At 34.4% G+C, this 22,340-nt stretch overlaps 2 protein-coding genes across 6 annotated transcripts in view; one reads left to right on the top strand and one right to left on the bottom strand.

Moving 5' to 3' along the window:
* The window catches only part of LOC128678573 (uncharacterized), a 227,160-nt gene extending 205,854 nt beyond the window's left edge, over positions 1-21,306 (bottom strand). For all 5 annotated transcript variants that reach the window (XM_053760182.1, XM_053760185.1, XM_053760183.1 and 2 more), the window contains exon 1: positions 21,062-21,306. The gene's annotated coding sequence lies outside the window, so the exon portion shown is untranslated. The remainder of the gene's footprint in view (positions 1-21,061) is intronic.
* On the top strand, positions 16,818-20,752 carry LOC128678574 (uncharacterized). Its single transcript, XM_053760188.1, has 2 exons — positions 16,818-17,065; positions 18,195-20,752. Exon 2 carries the CDS (start codon positions 18,285-18,287, stop codon positions 20,544-20,546), a length of 2,262 nt encoding a protein of 753 aa, XP_053616163.1. The 5' UTR covers positions 16,818-17,065; positions 18,195-18,284; the 3' UTR covers positions 20,547-20,752.
* Positions 21,307-22,340: the final 1,034 nt, after the last annotated feature.

Here is a 22,340-nt window from a genome sequence, read left to right as displayed (position 1 = left end):
CGCCGAAGCCACGGACGGACATACAGATACACAGACACGATAAACTTGTAAGCCATTCTGTCGACGGAGGTTAAAAAATACGCGAAGGTTGAGTTGAATCGGAGAAGTTATTTGTAAACAAATAAATAGACAATTTGATATCCTGTTCATCATCATATCAAGTGTGTTATTGCTAACACTGGTGTCAGATTTCATACAAGTCTGACATAACTTTTACGACTACTTACCGCCATCTAGTGGCAGATAGTCGCATACACACTAGGGAATTAAATTATCCTATTAGCTAACAAAAATAACCAGTCAAGTACGAGTTGAACTCGCTTGAAAATGGTTCCGTATTTTAATTATATACGTCGAGATAAGGATCCCAAAGAATACATAATCTTTGTAAATAGGTCTTTTTTTTTTCAAAGTAAATATACTTGGTACATGAAACCCTCGATAAGTGGAGCATCCCACAACATAAATATCTCGTAAAAATGACATTGAAACATATGGAGAGCACAGAAGAGACGATTTTTAGATACTGCAATTGCGTTTTATAATCTTACTTTCTACATGAATTGATTTATTTTTTTACTGATTTATTTTAAATTAAATGCATGTTAAAAGCTTGTATATTGACTGGTACGTATGAAGACTATATAGCGTGTTTTTAAAGTCTTCTCCTTTTCAGCATCACTCAAGCAAATATTTTATGTAGGCCTCCTTCAGATACCAACAGTTTTCCCTGTTCTGAGCAGTTAAGACTCAGTTGATGCCCGCTGTCTTTCTGATGTTGTCTTTCCATCTCATCGTCTTGTTGCTAAACGTGTTCTGCCCGATCGTCTCCACTCTTACTTTCGTCTGCACCACGAGTCAGCTTTTGTGGATATATGACCAGTCCCAGGTTCGAATCCTACTCATGCCACATGAGTTTGTATACCAATCTGACTCATGTATAGTAGTTTTCATCGACCACCACTTGCTTCCGGTGAAGGAAAACATCGTGAGGAAACCTGCACACTGGTTGATTATTATTAACTTGTGTGTGAAATGGAGAAGGTAATGGCAAACCACATCCTGAATAACACCAAGAAAGTTGTTGTGTGTGTTTCATTCCACGTAATGACCACGACCCTCGGCCATGAGGAATACGACTATGAAGAGAGACTATTTTAAGAGTTTTCCTCGTGATTCCCACGAAGACTGGAAAGACCTGACTTTTTACGACTTACGAAGTCGCTTCAAAAGTCAATTGTACAACATACACACATCTAAACTTTCTCATCGTACTAGTTTGTGAGGATGTATGTTTGTTACTCTTTCACGCAAAATCTACTGGACGGATTGTAATGAAATTTGGTACATGGGTAGAACATAACCTGAAATGAGATATAGAGTACGTTTTTCTAGAAATTCCCACGGGAGCGAAGCCCCGGGGCGCAACATGGGATGTGATTTCTGTAATATTTTTATTTTTATTCTTAGTTTGAGCTCTCGCCTCCTAATAATAATTTTGGTGCCCTTTATATGCCTTTGTAGTTTGTAAGCAATTTCGTAAAATTGGTGGGGCCGCTGTTGTCTTCGTATTGATGGAATAAAAGTAAGGATTTTTCGGGACAAAAATGAGGAAATTGCATGTCAACTATTTTGATAATTCCTCCTGTAGGCGGAACATGTTTCTTTTATATTTTTTCGCTACGAAAAATACAAAATTTGGTATATTCTATATATTATGCAATATGCCGAATGACGGATCAACACTATTTAATACATCAATCATATCACCTTGGACAAACAAAATATTTCGACACAGAACGCTTCAAAAATACGAAGTTTATGTCATTGAAAACATGTACATACATACATGCATACATTGCAAGTTAAATAAAAGCTTAAAAAGCAGTGGTAACCAAGTGGTTAAGACAGTCCACCTGTCTCTAGGTCTACTCAATCCAGGTATAATAGGCTAGTTGACAATTTTTTGTTTTGATAACTATTCGAAGGCCCTTATATTACGGAAAAAAAATCTGTCGTATTGTCATTACGTATCTTAGATGCTTTCGAAGATATGATTTAAAAAATCACATATTTCGTGGACACGTCCAAAAGATCCATACAAAATGACATGTAGGAGTGACGTCACAACGTGCTAAAATGTCCGCCAAGAAAGCTATGTTTGCTCGACAGCTACATTAAATATTACGTTTATGGTGACGACTTCTTAATAAAAGTTGTGATAAATATTTTACTTTTTATGATGGTTAAATTTATTTTTATAATTTCATCCTTTTGAAGCTGCATTGTTACAATCTATGAATTATCATAATGATCCTATATATATATATCTATTTTATCTAGATTATACATATTTTTTACAATTCTCTGACCTTGTCAACTAAGTACCATATTGTAAATATCACTTAAATACAATGAAGAATACAAATCGCGCCAAATATTTATTTAGTGTCAATTAATAACCCACTCCATGATCAAGTTATCTAACCGTCAAAACTGACTTGCGCTTCTGGATTTCAGAAATCGGACACTGTTTCTGCTTTCTGATTGTATAATTTTGTATCGACATCGATAAGTATCCAATGCCCAACGTTAATTAACAAAATTTTGAATCTGTTAATTGGCACTCGCTAATTGGGAATTTGGGATTACGTTATTATTTTCAATGTTGTAGTTTTAAATAGTTAAAACGTATAATTCGTCAAGGGTATATGCGTGCCAATGGTCTCACAACGGTGGTGGAGCAATTGTGCCACGCTATAAGCGTGGCACAATTGCTCCACCGTCCTCCGTTGCGTCGACGCAGCGCGTTGCCACTCCGTTGTGTTACATATATTTTGACATTGACGCACGGCGAAGCTCCATACAATGTGTGTCGACGTAGCGCAGCACGATTTTACGCAACGGAGCAATGGGCCAGGCCCTAAGCCGATGGGAAAGAGAAAAGGGAAACTGGCAGCCAATAATACCTTTTATATCATCAAATGTATTTTCGAATGCAGAATCATAAAATAAATATTTATACCTAGTTTCCAAAATCCTAATTAAAAGGCAATCTCTTTAAAATATACATATAATTCTAGCGGCTCGCTGGAAAATAAATAAATATATTAGGACGAATCACACAGATTGAGCTAGCCCCAAAGTATGTTCGAGACTTGTGTTATGGGATACTAACTTAACAATACTATATTTTATAACAAATACTATATAATCAGAAAAAGATCATTTTCCATCATGACCCGACCAGGGATCGAACCAGGGACCTCTCGGTTCAGTGGCAAGAACTTTACCACTGCGCCACCGGGGTCGTCCATAAAAAAAATATTCTACAAAATAAAATTGTCTAATCACATATAAAAACATCACAGATAAAAAGTTTTCCCTTGAAATAACGTAAAGTCATTCCGTAACAAAAATCCGAGTCACTCAACTAGTTAAACTTGTAAGTGTTAAGGGTCCTTAAAGAACAGTTAATTACAAAAGATTGGTTCCCTTCGACTTTATCGACTCCATTCCTTTGTTATTTTAAGGAATTCAAGATTTAACAAAAATAAATTGCGAGGGAGGGGCGGGGGTGGCGGGGAGTTATAATTTTAACATGTCTATACATATATCTATGTATGTATGTCCATGGCATCGTAGAGCCAAACGGGAGAACCAATATTGATCTATTTTTTTAATTTATAATCGAGTAGAAAGATTTTATAATCGAGTATTCTTAACTATGTCATATGTGTATAAGGAAATACGGGTCATAACAGAAAATCATTTTTTAAATTATTTGTTTTAAGGTTATAATCTAATCGCCATATTTTTTGACAGATCATGTCAAGATAGATAAAGAATTTTATCACATTGTCATTTTCCATTACACAACTGCTTGCTCGCCCCTGCTTCCAGTAACCAACCACTGCATGGAATTCCATCTCACGCAAATATTGTCGAATGAACGACATTATTACACCCGATTAGTTCTTGGGGCAATTGAAATTAATAAACACCCAAACAATTTCAATCTTGACGGCGGACACAAGATAGCAGCTGCGTGGAATCCAGTGGTAGCAAAAACAAAACCTCGTTTGAACACGTTTACAACACGTCTGCGTTATAGAATAAGGACACTGTCAGTGTGTATTGTGACGGTATTTGGCGGATAATTAATATGGCGGTAGAAGAAGATTCTACCGGGCAGACGTTGTCGCCGTAGCTCGCTGAGTCAGTCGCCCAGTGACCACGGACCTTTGTAACAAGCTCCGAAACGTCTGGGAAATGAAAAAAGGTATGTGCGCGTTTCATACCTGTTATTTAGTATATAATTATGCAACGCGAAAGTTTAAAAGCAGTTTCACAACACAGTAAAGGATTCCAGGAATAGAGGAAGACGTAAGAAGAAATGGATGGAGTGTATCAAGAATAGTATGAACAGGAGAGGGGTGTCAATCGATATGGCGAATGACAGAACGAAATGAAAGGACTTATATACTGTGCCGACCCCACATGAGTGGATAAGGTTAAGAAGAAGAAGACACTACACAGTTGTAAATTAAAATCGGTGGCGGCCAAATCCGTGGCGTAAGCCAAAAGTAACAAATGTATTAATAAATAATTTCCCTACTAATCAACAACTTAAGCTCCCATTTAGCGTCAAATGTTCTAATTCGATGGATAATTTGTTTTCCCCTTGAAGGAATGTTTAATTTCCACGCAAGTAGCAATGTCTTACTGTTGGTTTTCGATGTATTTTCTTTCTAATAGCATAGTATGTATGGCACCGAAAATTTACAACAAAATTCCAAATCAATATAAAAGCTTAAATTTAAATCTATTTAAAAAGCACCTCAAGTCTTTATTAACTGATAAATGTTATTATACTTTAAATGATTTCTTTAATGATAGACTCGGATAGAATTTAGGGCTAGTATAGTACATTATAGTTTGTTTTGGATTTGTAGTGGATAGCATGCTCCTCTTTATTTAATTATATTTGCATACCTATATTCGGTAAAACGTGTAGGTCTAATTCATTTTGACCATTTGTACTCATGTTTTTGGCAAATAAATGTTTTCTTTCTTTCTTTCTTTCTAGACTCGTCATTCAGTCTCTGGTCCTCTAGTTTCCTTTTCCAACGCTGGAACTTCTTTCCACTTCTTACTTTAAACCTTCGCATATTCACCAGCTCACTTTGCTATTTACATCTATCTCACCATCGAGTCTATTCGCAATGAGACGCGGCTAACCAATCACAGCGCACCATTGTGACACAACGACCACGCGGCAATTTGAATGGTTCGTTGCGTCTCCTTTCGAATCGATTCGATAGTCTGCAAACAGTGAAATGAAAACTCTCACTTCGCCCTCTGAATATTTTTTTAAGGTTTGCGCTGTCATAACTCTCGTAAGATTCTCACTTTCATCTCACTATTAAAAATCGACCAATAGTATCGACATTGTCTTACGAAAACATTTGTCAAGACGGAGGTGTGACAAGGGATAGGGTCCCAAAACAATCTAATATTTTGCACCGGTCACTTCACCGAAGTACCTTTTTATAGTACAATTTTATTAAAACGACGTCCTAGAACAAGATTGATTCTCAATTTGATTGATTCAAAAGTGTTATTCTACCCGTAGATAAAAAGTGTTATTCTACCCGTGTACTAAATTTCATAACAATCCGTAAAGTAGATTTCGCGTGAAAGACAAATACATCCTGACAAACTTTCGCATTTATAATATTAGAAGGATTAATAGGATTTTTAAACCCGTTATAAGTTTAACGTGTATATCTGTCTGTGTCGTCGTAGCTCCCAAACGGATAAACCGATTTTCGTTTAGTTTTTTTGTGTTATAGATAATTTTATCCCGGGTGTTCTTAGCCATGTTTCATGAAAATCGGTTCAACCGTTCAAAAGTTGTAGCGAAATGAATATTGAAAGTCGGGATTTGTCTAACAAATATACTTGTTAGGAATGTGACGACCATAGATAAAAGAAAACTGTAGAAAGAATACCACGGAAATAGATATACAGAAAACATAGATATCAATCAATAACTTTTCAAATTTATATAGGTATAGATGTTGCCCGGGGCTTCGCTCCCGTGGGAATTTCGAGATGAAATATATTCTATAGCAATCTTGGATATTGTATACCTTTCTAATGGTGAAAGAATTTTTGAAATCGGTTCGGTAGTTTCGGAAATTACCCGCCTCAAATATACAAACCCACAAACGCTTACCTCTTTCGAGTAATAGTATAGATTTAGCTTCCAACAAGTTTTAATAAAATACATTTTCAATTCGTTTAAATCGTCCGAAAATCGAACGCCAAAGCATACAAAAAATACACTACAGAGAATCAAACTATAACAATCGTATCTAGGATGGGAAAAGTTATATGAATCGTGACGTCACGCCATCCCGCCATTTTCGATACATATCTCATTCAAACTCAATACAGCTTATGAAATTTAACACCTCGGTCATAGATTTATGTCATCCTAGATACCGCGTGCCTTGCGATCGAAGCTTGCCCAATACTTCTACTACGCCGGCTCCACCCTGTCGTCGAACAGTATGCTAAACTTTCGCGGATTCGATATATATATACATATAATAAAAGCACTCATATTAACTACGCAATGTTCGCGCATTCGCGTCGGCATGTGTCTGAGTTCGGCGACAGTGTGGAGCTACCATTACATTTGCACATTACTAGTGCAAAATATTATATTGCTCTTAAATTTCTGTACTTTTTAATTTTATTATGTACAATAAAGTTATTTCAATTAAACAAACAGATGTGAAACCAATGGTTACCATGCCGGACTGCTACGTCTGAGGTCTCAGGTTCGATACTCGGTCAGGTTAAGATGGAAAATGATCTTTTTCTGATTGACTTCGGATTTCGTTGTTTATATATGTTACAAAATATGTACTTATAGTTAGTTGAGTTAGTATCATATAATCAATCTGTATGTTCTGTTCATATTTATTTATTTATACTTGTGCGTCAAAATTCAACTACTGCGCTTCATTTTAATATGTAGTTGCTGAAGGCCACAGTTGGGTAGTTAGGTCGCGGGTAATGTATTTAAAGACCCGAGGTCAAACGTAGGTAATCTATGTTTGACCTCGAGTCTTTAAAATTTCTATTGTTTAAAATTTCATCAAAATCGGCCCAGCGCATTTGTAATATAAGTATGGATTGTATATTTCTGTGCAATTATTACACGTGCATGGGTTCTTTGAATATGCGGTGTCTACCTTTATTTAAATCAGTGCTCAAGAGTATCGATTTCAACATGAATGAAATAGCATTGCTTTATTATGATCAAATCAAATCATTTATTGCTTCCTTAATGTATCATACAGACAGGTCTTTGTTTACAATATATAGTAACAATGAAGGAGCCTAACGGGCGCTGCAATGGGAGAAGGGCTTATATATTTTCATCAAGTGTATTTATTTATTTATTATTTATTTTAGATGTTGTCGCGTGTTTATTTCATTTTATGTATGTTTATATTTAGGTATATTATTATATTTATTTACGATATATGTGTCATAATAAGTTAGTTAATTAATAATGTCAAAAATTTTGTGAGTAACAAATATATTTTTGTTTTTTTTTTTTTGCGTTTACGATGTAAATTTGTCATCTAAATATTCATTGATTGTATAGTAACATTTATGGTCAACAATTCTTTAAGATGTTGCAGGAACAATTTAGTGTCTTCTTTATCGTATAAAGTTTTTACATGACTAGGGGGCTAGATGAATGGTGCTGATCAATATATGTTAATGCAATAGTCTAGCTAGAGACATTAATGACACACTAATAGTGTGGATATTACGTCTTCTACCATAAAACGGAGACCAGACATAGTTAAATGGGTATATATTTGAGTTCTAAAGGATCCGAACAGAATATAAAATACCTAGCTATTGCCCGTGGCTACGCACGTGTAAGTTTCCCACGGGAACATTAATTTTTCCATAATGGAAGGTACGTCCTTCCCCATACTTTAAAATACATATGTGCAAAATTTCAAGACGATCGCTTGAGCAGATAAACTGTCATAGTCGTATTCCTCATGGCTGAGGGTCGTGGTTATTACGTGGAATGAAACACATACAATAACTCTCTTGGCATTATTAATGGAGTGGTTTGCCATTGCCCTCTCCATTTCACACACAAGTTAATAAGAACCAACCAGTGTGCAGGTTTCCTCACGATGTTTTCCTTCACCGGAAGATAGTGGTGGTCGATGAAAACTACTTACTATACATGAGTCAGATTGGTATACAAACTCATGTGGCACGAGTGGGATTCTAACCTGGGACCTTTCGATCCACAGGCGGGCGTCTGAACCATTACACCACCACCGCTTCTAATAAAGTGTGAAGAAGTAACAAACATACTAACCTACTTTCGCATTTATAATATTAGTTAGGATTAAAAATATATCTGTTCCCCTAAGGTTCTTGTGGATCAGACCGGAACTGTCTGTCCGGCTGTCTATCTGACATGCTTTCGCGGTTAAAGTATTGGGCCGATTTCGATGAAATTTGGAATAGGCATAGTTAATGACTATGATTCAGTCCCGAACCGAGGACATGCGGAATAAGGGAAGAGTGAGACGATTTACATTAAAAAATGTTGACTTAGTAATAACTTTTCTTTTTGTAGGTTTTTTTTCGTAGAAATAATAAATATCGCGTCGGCAAAATCAAATCGATTCGAGTGAAAACATTTTTTTTATTGTTGCTACCCAACTGCCGTCAAATTGAGTGTATTTCGTGGCGAACCGTTTTCCGAATGCCGATTTTCCCCCCAATAAAACCTCTGAAGTGTACAAACAATAGACGTCGACGCCGACCAAAAAACGGATATTAGGTTAGAATTTTTTAAATTACATTTTCACATATGGGAGAAGGTCTGTGAGGTGCATCATGTTATTTTACAACAGTATTTTTCTCTATATTTTGACGACCTCAGTGGCGCAGTGGTAAGATTCTTGCCACTGAACCGAGAGGTCCCGGGTTCGATCCCCGGTCGGGTCATGATGGAAAATGATCTTTTTCTGATTGGCCCGGGTCTTGGATGTTTATCTATATATGTATTTATTATAAAATATAGTATCGTTGAGTTAGTATACCATAACACAAGTCTCGAACTTACTTTGGGGCTAGCGCAATCTGTGTGATTTGTCCTAATATATTTATTATTTATTATTATTATTTATATTTGTTTTATTACAGACACGGACAGCCATGCAGACACACAGACACGTTAAACTTTATAACTACTTCCTTATAACTACCCTCCTTATGTAGTCGCGGGTTAAAAAGAAAGTGTGCAGACCAACGATTAATTTCAAACCCAGATAATTTCGACCACAAGCAAAACTTCACCTCCAAGGGCCATTAAAGTTTTACAAGCCAAATTCGGTAGCATTACGCCTGTCCACACTAAATATTTTGTTACACATAACTCGGTTTAGATGTCTTGACGCACGTCTCAGTTTCGCAAAATGTAATCGTGACATTTTTGTGTTGCGGCAAATTGTATCGGGTGCGGTTGACATACATACTTTAGTAGAAATTTGAAAATAAAGTGGTCTACGTTTTATTTAACTATTTGCACAATGCACAGCCAATTCCATCAATATCGGTTTAGCTGTTTAGCTGTGAAAGCCATCAAAATCGGTCCGAAAAGTGTACCTAACACACAGGCTAAGTATCGCTTTTATAATATTAATATGAATATGGATAGTATTGGAGTATGGATAATTCGTAAAACCAAAAATTTTATGTCCTTGTAAGGATTTACTTATTAGGTATATGGGTAAAACTTAATTTTGGGACGTTATTTTGCCGTTATTTATAGACTCTGAGAAGAAATGACCAATGACATTCTGCGAAAATGACGTTTTGCGAAAGTTACACTTGCGTAAAAGACATTTTGAAGAAACTACGGAAGACGTGTGAAAATGACATTATGCAAAAGAAAAGTAATCAAACATTTTTCACCATGACATTTTGCGACAGTGATGTTTAGCGTCAAGACACTAGTCCTCAATGTTTGATGGTATCTCGTAAACTCCGAATCTACCAGGTAAGTACATAAAGCTAACCAAATTAATTGCAAATTCGCCTTTATACCCGCCACATAAAGATCAAACTTGATATACAGTTGACTCTACCAGGTTTTCACAGAATTCCATTCTTTGTGTATCTGAAATTTTTGGATTAGGCTAACTTAGTTTAAACATTGTATATTCATAGGGAATTTTATGTGAAATTTGAGCTAAATGCAGTTCCTGCGAACGGAAAGGTTCCAGGTTCGAATCCTACGTGTGTCACGTGAGTTGGTGACAATTGTACCATCTAGACAATAAAATGGGGAAAGCAACGAAAATCTATAAATATTGTCAATGAAATCGAATATATTATATATTTATATATTGGGACAAATCACACACATTGAGCTAGCTCCAAAGTAAGTTCGAGACAAACATTCAAGACCCGTGCCAATCAGAAAAAGATCATTTTCCATCATGACCCGACAGGGAATCGAACCCTGGACCTGTCAATTCAGAGGCAAGGACTTTACTACTGGGCCACGGAGGTCGTCATGATAAGCATGAACAAGATGGTGCATTCGTGACATGTCTGACATGTCAAGGGTTGTGGTCCAGAATTATGAGACGCAATAGATTCGTGTAGAGATCCGTTTGGATTTGAGAATTTCAAGTTCCCAAAAAATTTCTGAACACCTGCTAAATGTATTTAATTCCTTTTATCTTTAGAAACGCTAAGCGAAGTTAATTTTACGAATGCTAATTGCATTTTGTGTCAAAGATTTTCGGAATATTTCCTTTAGAAAGGAATCCTTTCAGCGAAAACCACGGGTATTTAACAAAGTTTCAAACGTCGGCTCGACCGGTCCATTCCCATTGGACCATCAACATTCGCCCCTTAAAGAAAAAGTGGCTCTCATTGCACCTTTATATTAGTCCCTAATGAACATTTTAAAGTATTCAGTGGATATCAGCCCTGAATGGGCACTTCAAATCGTATTCAAGGCGTGTGGTTCCCGACCTATAATGGGACGACTCCAATATCCTCCTAAAGGTTGACATAGGTACGAGGAGAGCAATGGACATAAATAAAGCCTTGATCGCTGAAGAACAACAACTACATTCCCAAAAAATGTGTATTTTAGGCAGGTCATAAAACCAAAGCGAACTTAAACTTTTTATGCTTTGTGCCTGTAGAAGCAACCAAAAACGCTAACAACAACCAATAACAAAATCTAATTATATTTTTTTCTAATCACGGTGTAGAATGAATACTTATGCTATCCAAAAGTAAGTTGAAGTGGAAAATATTACACAAACAGAAATGCATTTTTTTATGAAACTATCTGCTGCAAAACTAATGTAAAAATGGCCAATTTGAGCTGTTTATTTTTCAAGACCCTCGTTGCAGGAAACGCTGCGGTGAAGTGTATTGCGCCGCCGCTTCTTCTTCATCTGCGCTTTGACAGAGGCTGGTAGATTTAGTTTTAAGTAGGTACATTTTTGCGTCAATAAGTGATGTGTATCATAAAGAATTTTGAATTTGAAAATGGGATCAGATCTTCGTGGTCTTAGCTGAACATAATTTCGGGAATACGCAGAAAGTGAGAGTGAAAGTAATTATAAGGTCGAATTATAAAAATCTAATAAGTACAAAAGCACTTTGCATACTTAAATTGCCGTGCCTCAAGGTCGGCAAGTCCAATCAACTCTATGGTTTTTTGACAGTAATTCTTTTCAAAATGGCCGCAAAATATTTTCCCGCGTGTTACGACTCCCAATTATATTACGTTGCATGCTAATTACTTAAGTTTTCATGTCGTCACGCAAGCTATAAGGGTTTCAGTAGACGTACTAGTTTTTTTTTAAGCACAAGCAAACATTACGTAGCCTATTTAATGTGTCTCAAATAATCTGTAATTGTTAAATATTATTAAAGTGGTTCTGTAAGTTCTGTTTAGACACTATTGGTGTAAGTTTACAGCGTGTCGCCTTTTAAGAGTGTGTATTGTATACACTGAAAAAAATCTGATCTTATCAAGTGCGTTTTTGACTTGTTTAAAAAATTGTGATTACGATATTAATAAAAAAATTGTACGACTTAATAAATTCGGAATGATTCCATTTCCTAAGTACACTGATACATTTCGTTGCTTTGTTAAAAGTATTAAGATGTTTGATAACATAAATAAAATATTTGATTGAAAATTTCTTAATCATTATAGTTTTTAAAACTATCAAGTATAGATTAATATAATAATAAAATTGTTAAAGGCAATCAAATTGCTTTGATTGTATTTATTTAGTACCTTGATCCAAACAATCATTTAACTTTATTGATCTAGTCATGAAACTTTATCAATTTGATAAACTGTTTTGATAAAAAAAAAACTTAGGCTAGCAGTGTTGCCACCCCGGTTATTTAAATTCGCCAATGTTTCGAAACTGGAAAGCAGGTGATTGCGGCGGTGGCGGCACTATTATGTCTTTTACAAAAATTTCATTATTGACGCAAGCTTTGTTATTATTATCGTCATGTACTGTCGTCCAAAGTATAGTTACATTCCATATTTCATCCATAGCTTAATGTGACACTGGGATGTGGCTCCGATATGTAAGATTTGAACTACAACATATTAAAAAAATCAAATAGCTTTATTCAAGTAAAAACATAAGTACTACATACTATTATCTTCTATTTTCAAAGTACTTTTTAATAAATCAGACCAAATCTCCAAAATAAACAATTTTATCTTAATTTCTACTAATATATTCATAAAGTATACTGCCAATATAGAAATAGTTAAACTAAAAAAGTTGAACATAAATATGAAAATCAACAATATAAAACCTACCGACATTTGAAACCTTTTACTGTATATATTTTAAGAGTGCACCGAGCGCACACTAGCGCCACCATCATATTTTTATCAATTTCTTTCTAATAAAAGCAAAATTGAAAAATATATAAAAAAATTAGATAAAAAAAAAACATACTGATGGTACAACAAATATAATGAGATATATTTTATATATACTGTCAACATAGTCTATTCATGTGTAGTTTATTTGTTTATTATTATTAATTGCTGCTAATTTTTGTTGATGATATTATTAAGTTGCGATTGAACTCAAATACCTATAAAAAATATAATCTAACTGAGTTAACAATTTTACCTATTGTCTCTTGATTCTTGACAAGTTCATCAACAGATTAAGCCTGGTTATTTGGTCCATTATATGTGAACATTTAGATCACTGATAAAATGTTGTAACTATTTCAGGTTATCGGAAACTTTAATGCTTTACAAGAACAAGAAATACAAACTATAATTATACCACCAAAAATAGTTTCTCCTGGCAAACCAGAAAGAGTCCCTCTAAACAAAATTGTCACAGTTAATGTAAGTATAGAATGTAACTACAATTATTATACATCATTATATATTATATTAATACATTATTTAATTAATCAATGCAAGTAGTATATATAGGTATCATTTTTTTAAACTAGTTTAAACAACCTTTTTTTTTTTATTATTTTAGGTTGAGTTAATGCAACTATTGAAAGATAACTTTGAAGCAACATGCTTGATACAATATGTTGGGTGATGTTTACCAAATGCTAGAAACCTCTTGGCTGTGGTGATAGCCAAAAACATATTAAAATTAAACAAACAAAGAATTTGGCCATAACAGGAGCAATTTACAATAAATGGTGCGGCGACATCAAAGCTCTGTTCCCAACTGAAAGAGCAAGCACCCACTATACCTGCCTGTGTAACTGTTCAAGGAGTATCTATTCAGTTTCGAGAAAAATTAGTAATAGTAAAATAGTAGCCAAGTATTAAAAACAAGGCGCAAATAAAAAAAAAATTTGGAGTACTCGAGAAAAGATCATCTACTCCTGGTTTTTCTACATCTGAATCTAATTCAACTTCTCAATCTGAATCTGTCATACCTGAAAATTACACATCACTTGAAAGTCTTACATGGCTAGAACACAGCTCATCACCCTGGTCTCTAGTACAACTAAAATGGAATGAAACATCACAGTCTAGAGAACTATACTTAAAAGGGCCACATGAATCTATTGAAGACTATATAAAAAAATATCCTGCTTTACAAAAGCCTCAAGGTCACACTTTGGTAACTATATATATTATCGTATGATGTATTTTTTAGATATTTGCTTTAATTTGATACTAAATGTTTCTATTTCATATTTTTAGCTTTTGGATGATTTCAAGAGAATATACCCTGCACATCAGGATAATTTATATTTAAATTTCCCACTTGTAAAAGAAAGTTTAATTAAATTACTGGATGATCCAAGGACACATACCATTCTGAGACACTACAGCTATCAAAATGTGAGATTTTATTTATAATTTAAATTATATAATGATTATTGAATTTAGTAGATATCTACAAAACTGTATAGTTATAACTAGTGGCCCGTCCCGGCTTTGCTTGCGTAAAAACATAATAAATTACACACCTAAACTTACCTCAGGAATCACACTATCTATTGGTTAACACCATATGAAAATCTGTTTTAAGTTTACAGACATACGGATACGGATATACAGACAGACGCCGCCCGAGGACTTTAGGACTTTTTTTCATAATATGTAGTTTCATAAGGTTAAGGAATATATATATATATATATATATATATATATGTATATATTTCGGGTTTCGCTTGAAAAAACAGCACAAATTTGCACATCTTTACCCAGGCCCCTAATTTTATTAAAATATTTAAAGGCTGTTATTTTATCTCTAAGATTCAACAACAACCAACATATCCCAATAAAATATAATCAAATGTTTTTCTCTTTTATCAGATCGTTTTCCTAGTTACTTCCTCAGCCCTAGATCGACAGACCCAAGAGTCCACTAAGACATTCAGCATTCTTATTGGACAACATAAAAATCAGATGTTTTTTCTAAAGTCGCAAGTCGCATGTGTACAAAGTTAAGACAATATATAAAATGTTTTCTTTGCTTAAATATTTTAAACCGTCTACATTTTAATTTATTTTTTTCACAAAGAAATGTTACCTTTCAGACTGTTAAGTGCTATCCTAACAAACTGTTGAACTCTGTTCGGTTTATTTTTGTGTCATTAAGATGTTTAACGGTTTATTTTTGATTCTAGCACAAAATAAAATCGTCGGTTAAACGTTTAAATTCAAACAAACAACAATTTAAATATTCCATGTACTTATTATAATCTTTTTCTCTTTATGAGATTTCATCCTCGGTGGCGCAGTAAAGTGGTAAAGTTCTTGCCACTGAACCGAGAGGTCCCGGGTTGATCCCCGGTCGGGTCATGATGGAAAATGATCTTTTTCTGATTGGCCCGGGTCTTGGATGTTTATCTATATATGTATTTGTTATAAAATATAGTATCGTTGAGTTAGTATCCCATAACACAAGTCTCGAACTTACTTTGGAGCTAGCTCAATCTGTGTGATTTGTCCTAATATATTTATTTATTATTATTTATTTATTTATTTTCATTCTTTATAACACCACATTACTACATGCCTAGTAATAAATCAAATTCGCTTCCCGCTGTCTGTCTGTCCTTATTCTTAGATCTTTAAAACTACGCAACGGATAGTGTAGTTCCTGAAGTAGATTTATGTGTGTAATTTACTATGGTTTTACACGAGCGAAGTCTGGACGCTAGTATAATTAAAACTAAAAAGTAACCTAAAGGCCGCCTATTGTACATCTTTTTAGTTCCTTTTTCTAAATAAATTATGTCTCGTATCTCTTTTTTTTGGTGCAATGAAGTTATTTTACTTACTATGTCACTCTCCTCTCCACCCTTACAACTTCTTCTTGACCATTTTCCACTCATGTGTGATCGGCGCAGTACAATAACTTTTTATATTTAGCTCTGTCACTGTCACTTGCTACCTTCCTATTTATACTTTACTAGATTTTGTCTACAAATTTGTATACGAGTAAAAATCCGTTTCCCGTGGGAATTTCAGGAAATCCCTTCTTAATGATATGTGGGAGTGTTGGAAATAACTTTCATACACTGTCCTAGGAACCTGCACACCAAATTTCCGCTTTCCACGCCCAGTAGGTTCGGCTACGCGTTGTCTGTCAGTCAGTTAACTCAGTAACGCAAGGGTTTTATATAGATATTGACGCAATCACTTCTTGAGTTTTCTTCAAATGTCTCCGCAAAAAATCGAGTTAATTAATTGATCCGTTTTACGTGAAATACAAACAAAGCGACAAATTAATCACATTTTTAACATTACTACGGAAATATGTCTAGCACTGATAAAGTTAACAGTCGATATGTCTATGAAGAGTAACTATCTAAGTACACAAATTTGAATATTATAGCTGTCAATTCCGGTAATAGCGATACGAAAAATGAAAATAATGACTGTTCAACTCAGTAATAACCACACTCCATAAAGCTGAAAATTGTTTTAAGTGCCAACTTTTGAAACTACCGACTGTGGTGTTAGAAAACGTATGATTTTACAGCTATTTTCACACATAATACTATCAAGAAGCTAACTGACGTACCTATTCCTCAGCAAATTATAATATAATTAGGTTTGTAAAAAAATCCTTAATCGTTCTTTTAAAAATTAATAGGTCTCAATTAGTTATTTTGTTTTTGACATTAGAAAAACAACTATTTTTCTAATGTCAAAAACAAAATGTTACTTAGGGTGAATCGACCGGTTCACCGATCACCACCCGCTCTCGATCACTTTTACAAAAAACCTCTAAAATAACCGTATTACCGCGCGTGAAGTGTTAATTTTGCATATAAAGGGATGATACATCTATCCTTTTCATTTGTATCTGTTGTCTCTATAGCCAAATACGTTATTTTTCGATCAGTGAGCTGACGAAATTGATCCAGTGCGCTTGCGTGGTTGTTACCGCCAAATCTTAAGAAAAAAATAGTGGGACGTGAACATTGAATCGTGAGTAAAACATGTTTTTAATACAGTTTAAGCTTTGCTGTTATGTTTGTGGTGTTGAAATATAGTCATATTTCCTCCTTATGTAGAAATTTAACAAAAAAAGTGAATAATTTACTATAATATAAGGTGATCGCCATGAGACATTGAGAAACTAAGCTTCTTTTATTTTACGATCTGGTGATCGTAAGGGGGCGATTTTGGTCTTATCTTTATTGAGCTTTTGTAGTATCTTGCATGGTGTTGCCGGGAATATTAACATTTACTTTGTTCCATCGTAACATGTTTACTTTATAGATCAGATGGCGATCGGCTTAAAATGAAAAATAATCATAAAATTATATGCTTTTTACTAATGACAAACCAAGTGATCGAGAAACAGCCTGTTCACGATATTTTATTTTTTCTATAGGAAAATATCAGTTTTAAGTGATCGTATACTGGTCAGTTACCGTTTGGAAACAATTTTTGTTTAGTTTAGAATTATTTTTAGTGATCGACAATTGAATACTTTACGACCACTCGCAAGTACTAGCTGCACATGCGATCAAAAACAGACTGGATCGCGATCCTTACATAAACAAGGTGATCCGAAAATGGTCTGTTGTTGACTATTATTTGTTTCTTACAAAAAAAAACCTTTTTTGTGATCGTATTTCAACTGAATAGCGATCATCGTTATTTTTTAAAACAATTTTACGTTTAATTTGTAGGCGGTTATTGGAAATTCGTATTGAACGTTGCGAAATTCTGTATAAAGTTACAAGAATTTCGCACCCACTCACTTTAGTACAATTCCTGACTTTCTCGCATAGCAAATAACACTAACTTGGGTTTAATGCTTGGTGTGTATTGCATGATTTTTATGCTTATTGCAGATGGAACCAAAATCGAAATCTAAAAATATGAAGCCGAAAAGGAGAGAAAAATTGGTATGATGATTACATTAAAATCAATATTTTCAAAAATTCTATGAACATACCATTCTTTACATAAAAATTAATATCCCGTTTACAAGAGCATAAGGGCTCTAAAGACATCAATATATCATTGTCACAAGCAAAATATACTGAATTATATGTAAAATATTGGCAAAAGTGATGCTAATTTATATTCATTTTCTATTCTTTAGGTGGGTGTGTCGAAAAAAACAAACAGGCGTCTTTTTTCATACAGAGAGGAAGATCTTACAAATGCCATAGAATCTATAAAAAATAAGATAATGGGTTATAGAGAAGCCTGTCGATTTTATGGCGTGCCATTTGCCACAGTGCATGATCGTCTTAGCGGTAAAGTAGCAATCGACAAAAAACCAAAAGTTGGTCCAAATCCTGTCTTAGGAGTGGAAGGAGAGGCAAAACTCACTAAATGGATTCTGGATATGGCAAAATGTGGGTTTCCTATAAGTAAACAAGGGCTGCTAGAGAGTGTATCGAAAATTATAGCAAAAACTGGTATCAAGACTCCATTTAAATATGGAATGCCAGGAGATACTTGGTATCAAAAATTTCTTAAGCGGCATCCAGAAATAAGCATTCGTGAACCCGAAGGTATTAATAATGCAAGAGCTGCCATAACTGAGAACCGCATCAGACATTGGTTCAAAGATCTGCGAAATTACATTATGTCTATTGATGCGATGGATATATTTGAAGATCCAGATAGAATCTTCAATGGTGATGAAACAGGGTTTTCCCTATGCCCAAAAAGTGGCAAAGTTTTAGGACCAAAAGGTTACAAAAACTTATTCATAATTAAAAAAAATAATGAAAAAGAAAATATAACGGTCTTATTGGTATTTTCAGCAAGTGGAAAATTGTGCCCACCGTTAGTAATTTTTCCATATGTAAGACCCCCAAAAGCATTGGTCAACAATATGCCCGAGTCATGGGTTCTTGGTCGTTCTGAGAGTGGCTGGATGAAAAGTGATGTATTCTTTGAATACGTCACCAATGATTATAATGATTGGCTGATAAAAAATAACGTTAAGAAGCCCATTCTCTTATTTATTGATGGACATAAATCGCACATGACTTATGCTTTGAGTGAATTTTGTGAAGCAAATGATATAATTCTATACGCATTGCCACCAAATAGTACTCATATGCTCCAACCGGCTGATGTTAGTGTATTCAGACCACTAAAACAGAATTGGAAAAATATAGTTAAAAAATCAGACCAAGCTGTAACAAAATTCAATTTTTGCTCCATTTTAAATAATACCCTGTCACAAACTGAGCTAAAAGACGCTATCAGAAATGGGTTCAGAAAGTGTGGCCTATACCCGGTAAATGAAGATAATGTTGATTACACAAAATGTGTAAAGGATACACAACTAAGAGTAGAGAAAGAGAGAAGAGAGAAAAATTCAAGATCGAATAAGAAAACTACAGCGACTGCAAAAGAGTTTGATGCAGCAATGAAAGTAATATCAATAATTAAAAATGAACTGTCGGAACGTAATATAGATTCAGAAGTCGTTTTAAAAGAGATAGAAATTTCTAAAGCAACATATCTCCAAAATAGGCGTTCTAAATCAAAGACGCCTCGAAATTCTGCGGCCTCAGATCTTAGTACATCCATTCTGCCTATTGAGATGTTAGCAATGTTTGACGAACCTGAAACAAATATGGTAAAAGATGATGAAGATCCTCAAGCTGCAGCACCAAATCAACTTACAACTAATATGACAACAGACATCACTCCAGAAAACTTAAGCTTTGAAGAAACTGAAACCAAAGAAGAGCAAGGTGTTTCACAACTTTTCAAAAGTACTGATCTCGACCATTCGAATTTGCTTGCTTCTAATGAAAATATAACTTTACCTGACCCAGGTTCATATATTTCATTAAATAACATATCAGTAATCCCTCTTGATGAGATAGAGATATCTCATCAAGCGCAATCCACACAATTATTGATAACTGAAAATGAAAACCAATGCTATACATTGAACGTAACAGCAGATATTCATAATGATAACAATGAAAATAACAATGAGACACCAATGCCGATAATTGATAAACTGTTATCCTTCGATGAAGTCTTTGAGCACCACCTACATTTCCCAGAGCCAAAGGCATCCCCAAAAACAGTAATCCGTCAAGTTAAGTTGTCAAGCGCAATTTCATCACAAGCCTGGCGAGACTACTACAAAAAAAAAGATGAAGAAAAAGAAAATATTCAATTACAGAAAAAGCTTAAACAACAATTGAAGGAGGAAGAAAAGAAAAAGAAAGCAGATGAAAAGGAGAAGAAGAAGAAAAAGAAGGTTTTATCAAAAAAGAATATTAATAAAAAAGATACTTTGTTATGCAGTGAATGTGCTGAAGAATTAATTAGTGACGTTGAAGATGATTTGGAAAAAAATATAGGCTGCGATGTATGCATTCGCTGGTTCCACTTAAAATGCACAGAAATGCGCGAAAAATCTTATTTTGAAGCAGCTCTAACGACCTATAAATGTTCATTTTGTCAAAATTAATAACTTTTTTTTTCAATAAATAATACAATACGATTTCGACTTTCATTTCATTGCCCTAGAGTTCCTTTTTGAGTGGTTTTTAATGATCGTAAACAGGCGCAAACTGTTGAACGTAAACTGACGAAAAGCGATCGTGAACTAAAAAAAACACACTTTTCGATTATTTGTAAATTTAAAAATAATAGATAAATAGAATTATTTATGAAGATGGGTTTATTAAATAATTTGTAAGTTTTTTTATGCATAAAACACAATATCTAGTTTGTAATGCATCATTTTTTCAAGTTATGACGTTTTAAAATCGAAACATCGACTAACTGATCGTAAACCGGTGGATTCACCCTATATGAATTTGAAATTAAAAAGCATTTCTAAAATAATCTCGTAATTAATAAGTGATCAATTAAAGTGAGATTTGATTATTCAAATACTTTTATAAATTTTATTTTTTACCTAGTCGAATAGCCAATTCTTTTCCATAGTCACTTCAACAAATGAATTAAAAGAATACCCACCTTCAATTTCCGCAAAATCACCGTACAGTTTTACACTCACAGCACAACACTATCACGCACTTAATAATATAACAGTAGAACACCACAATCAAAATTTCAATTTAAAAAGTTAACGCCACCAACGAAAACTGTTGCCGCGTTCGAAATCCAAAATTGACTTTCCACTATTTTATTTTTTTATTTTCTACGTGACTACGGCGACGACTCGCGGAAAGCCCAGAGGAGCACGACACAACCTCCCTTCCAGCCAGCACGCAAGTTACTGCCGTAGAGATACCTACAACACGCCATCCTGTCACGCTAGGCGTATGCGAAAATACCACAATATTTTCATGGGTTAATAAAGGAAATATGCATGCATGAATACGTTGTCTAATAATGTGCCTATTGATACAAAATGTAAATATAACAGCGGAATTTAGAACCATTTTTAATTGATTACAGTTTTCGGGGATATTGGTAGTTTGGTAATTACTCTTTCAGGCTGGATGGAATAAAATTGACTTGACTGATGAAATTTAGTGATAATAAAAATAGTTAAACTTGAAAAAATATATATTTTCATGCAATTTTTTTCAGGAATGATGGCTGGGGATAAAGTGGTGCTAATTCCATAATTTTAAAAATAAAACACATTTTTTTTCTTCTTACTTGTGTTCCTCATGACTAAAGACCGTGGTCATTTATTTACGTGGAACGTAACACACACAACGACTTCCTCGGCAATATTAATGGAGTGGTATGCCATTGCGCACTCTAGCTAAATAAATCATCAACTGTAATATAGAGTGCAGGTTTCCTCACGATGTTTTCCTTCACCGGAAGCAAGTAGTGGCCTATTACAATTAATATACATACATACATACATAAGTCAAATTTGTATACAAACTTAGGTATATGACTACGAGGATTGGAACCTAGGCCCCCTCGGTTATATCACGTTCATAAACAAACCTTCCATCACTTTTTAAATTTATCAAAACGACATTGAATCGATTTCTTAAAGTCTTCATTTGTTGTCGGGTTGTTGTTAGCACTGGTGTCAGATTTTAGTCAAGTCGCCTAAATCTGTACCTACTTACTATTATTGTAAAGAGGTAAGCGTTTGTGACTTTGTGAGTTTGCATGTTTGAGATACAGGTTAAACGAACTCTCCGAAACTACCGAACCGATTTCAAAAAAATCTTTCGCCATTAGAAAGGTACATTATCCTACATTGCTATAGGCTATATTTTATCTCAAAATTCCCACGATACAAACTCAAACTCACAAACGCTTA

The sequence above is a fragment of the Plodia interpunctella genome, chromosome 20 (assembly GCF_027563975.2).
Source record: "Plodia interpunctella isolate USDA-ARS_2022_Savannah chromosome 20, ilPloInte3.2, whole genome shotgun sequence".
NCBI classification, from domain to species: domain Eukaryota; kingdom Metazoa; phylum Arthropoda; class Insecta; order Lepidoptera; family Pyralidae; genus Plodia; species Plodia interpunctella.
This window is presented reverse-complemented; position numbering and strand designations above follow the sequence as displayed.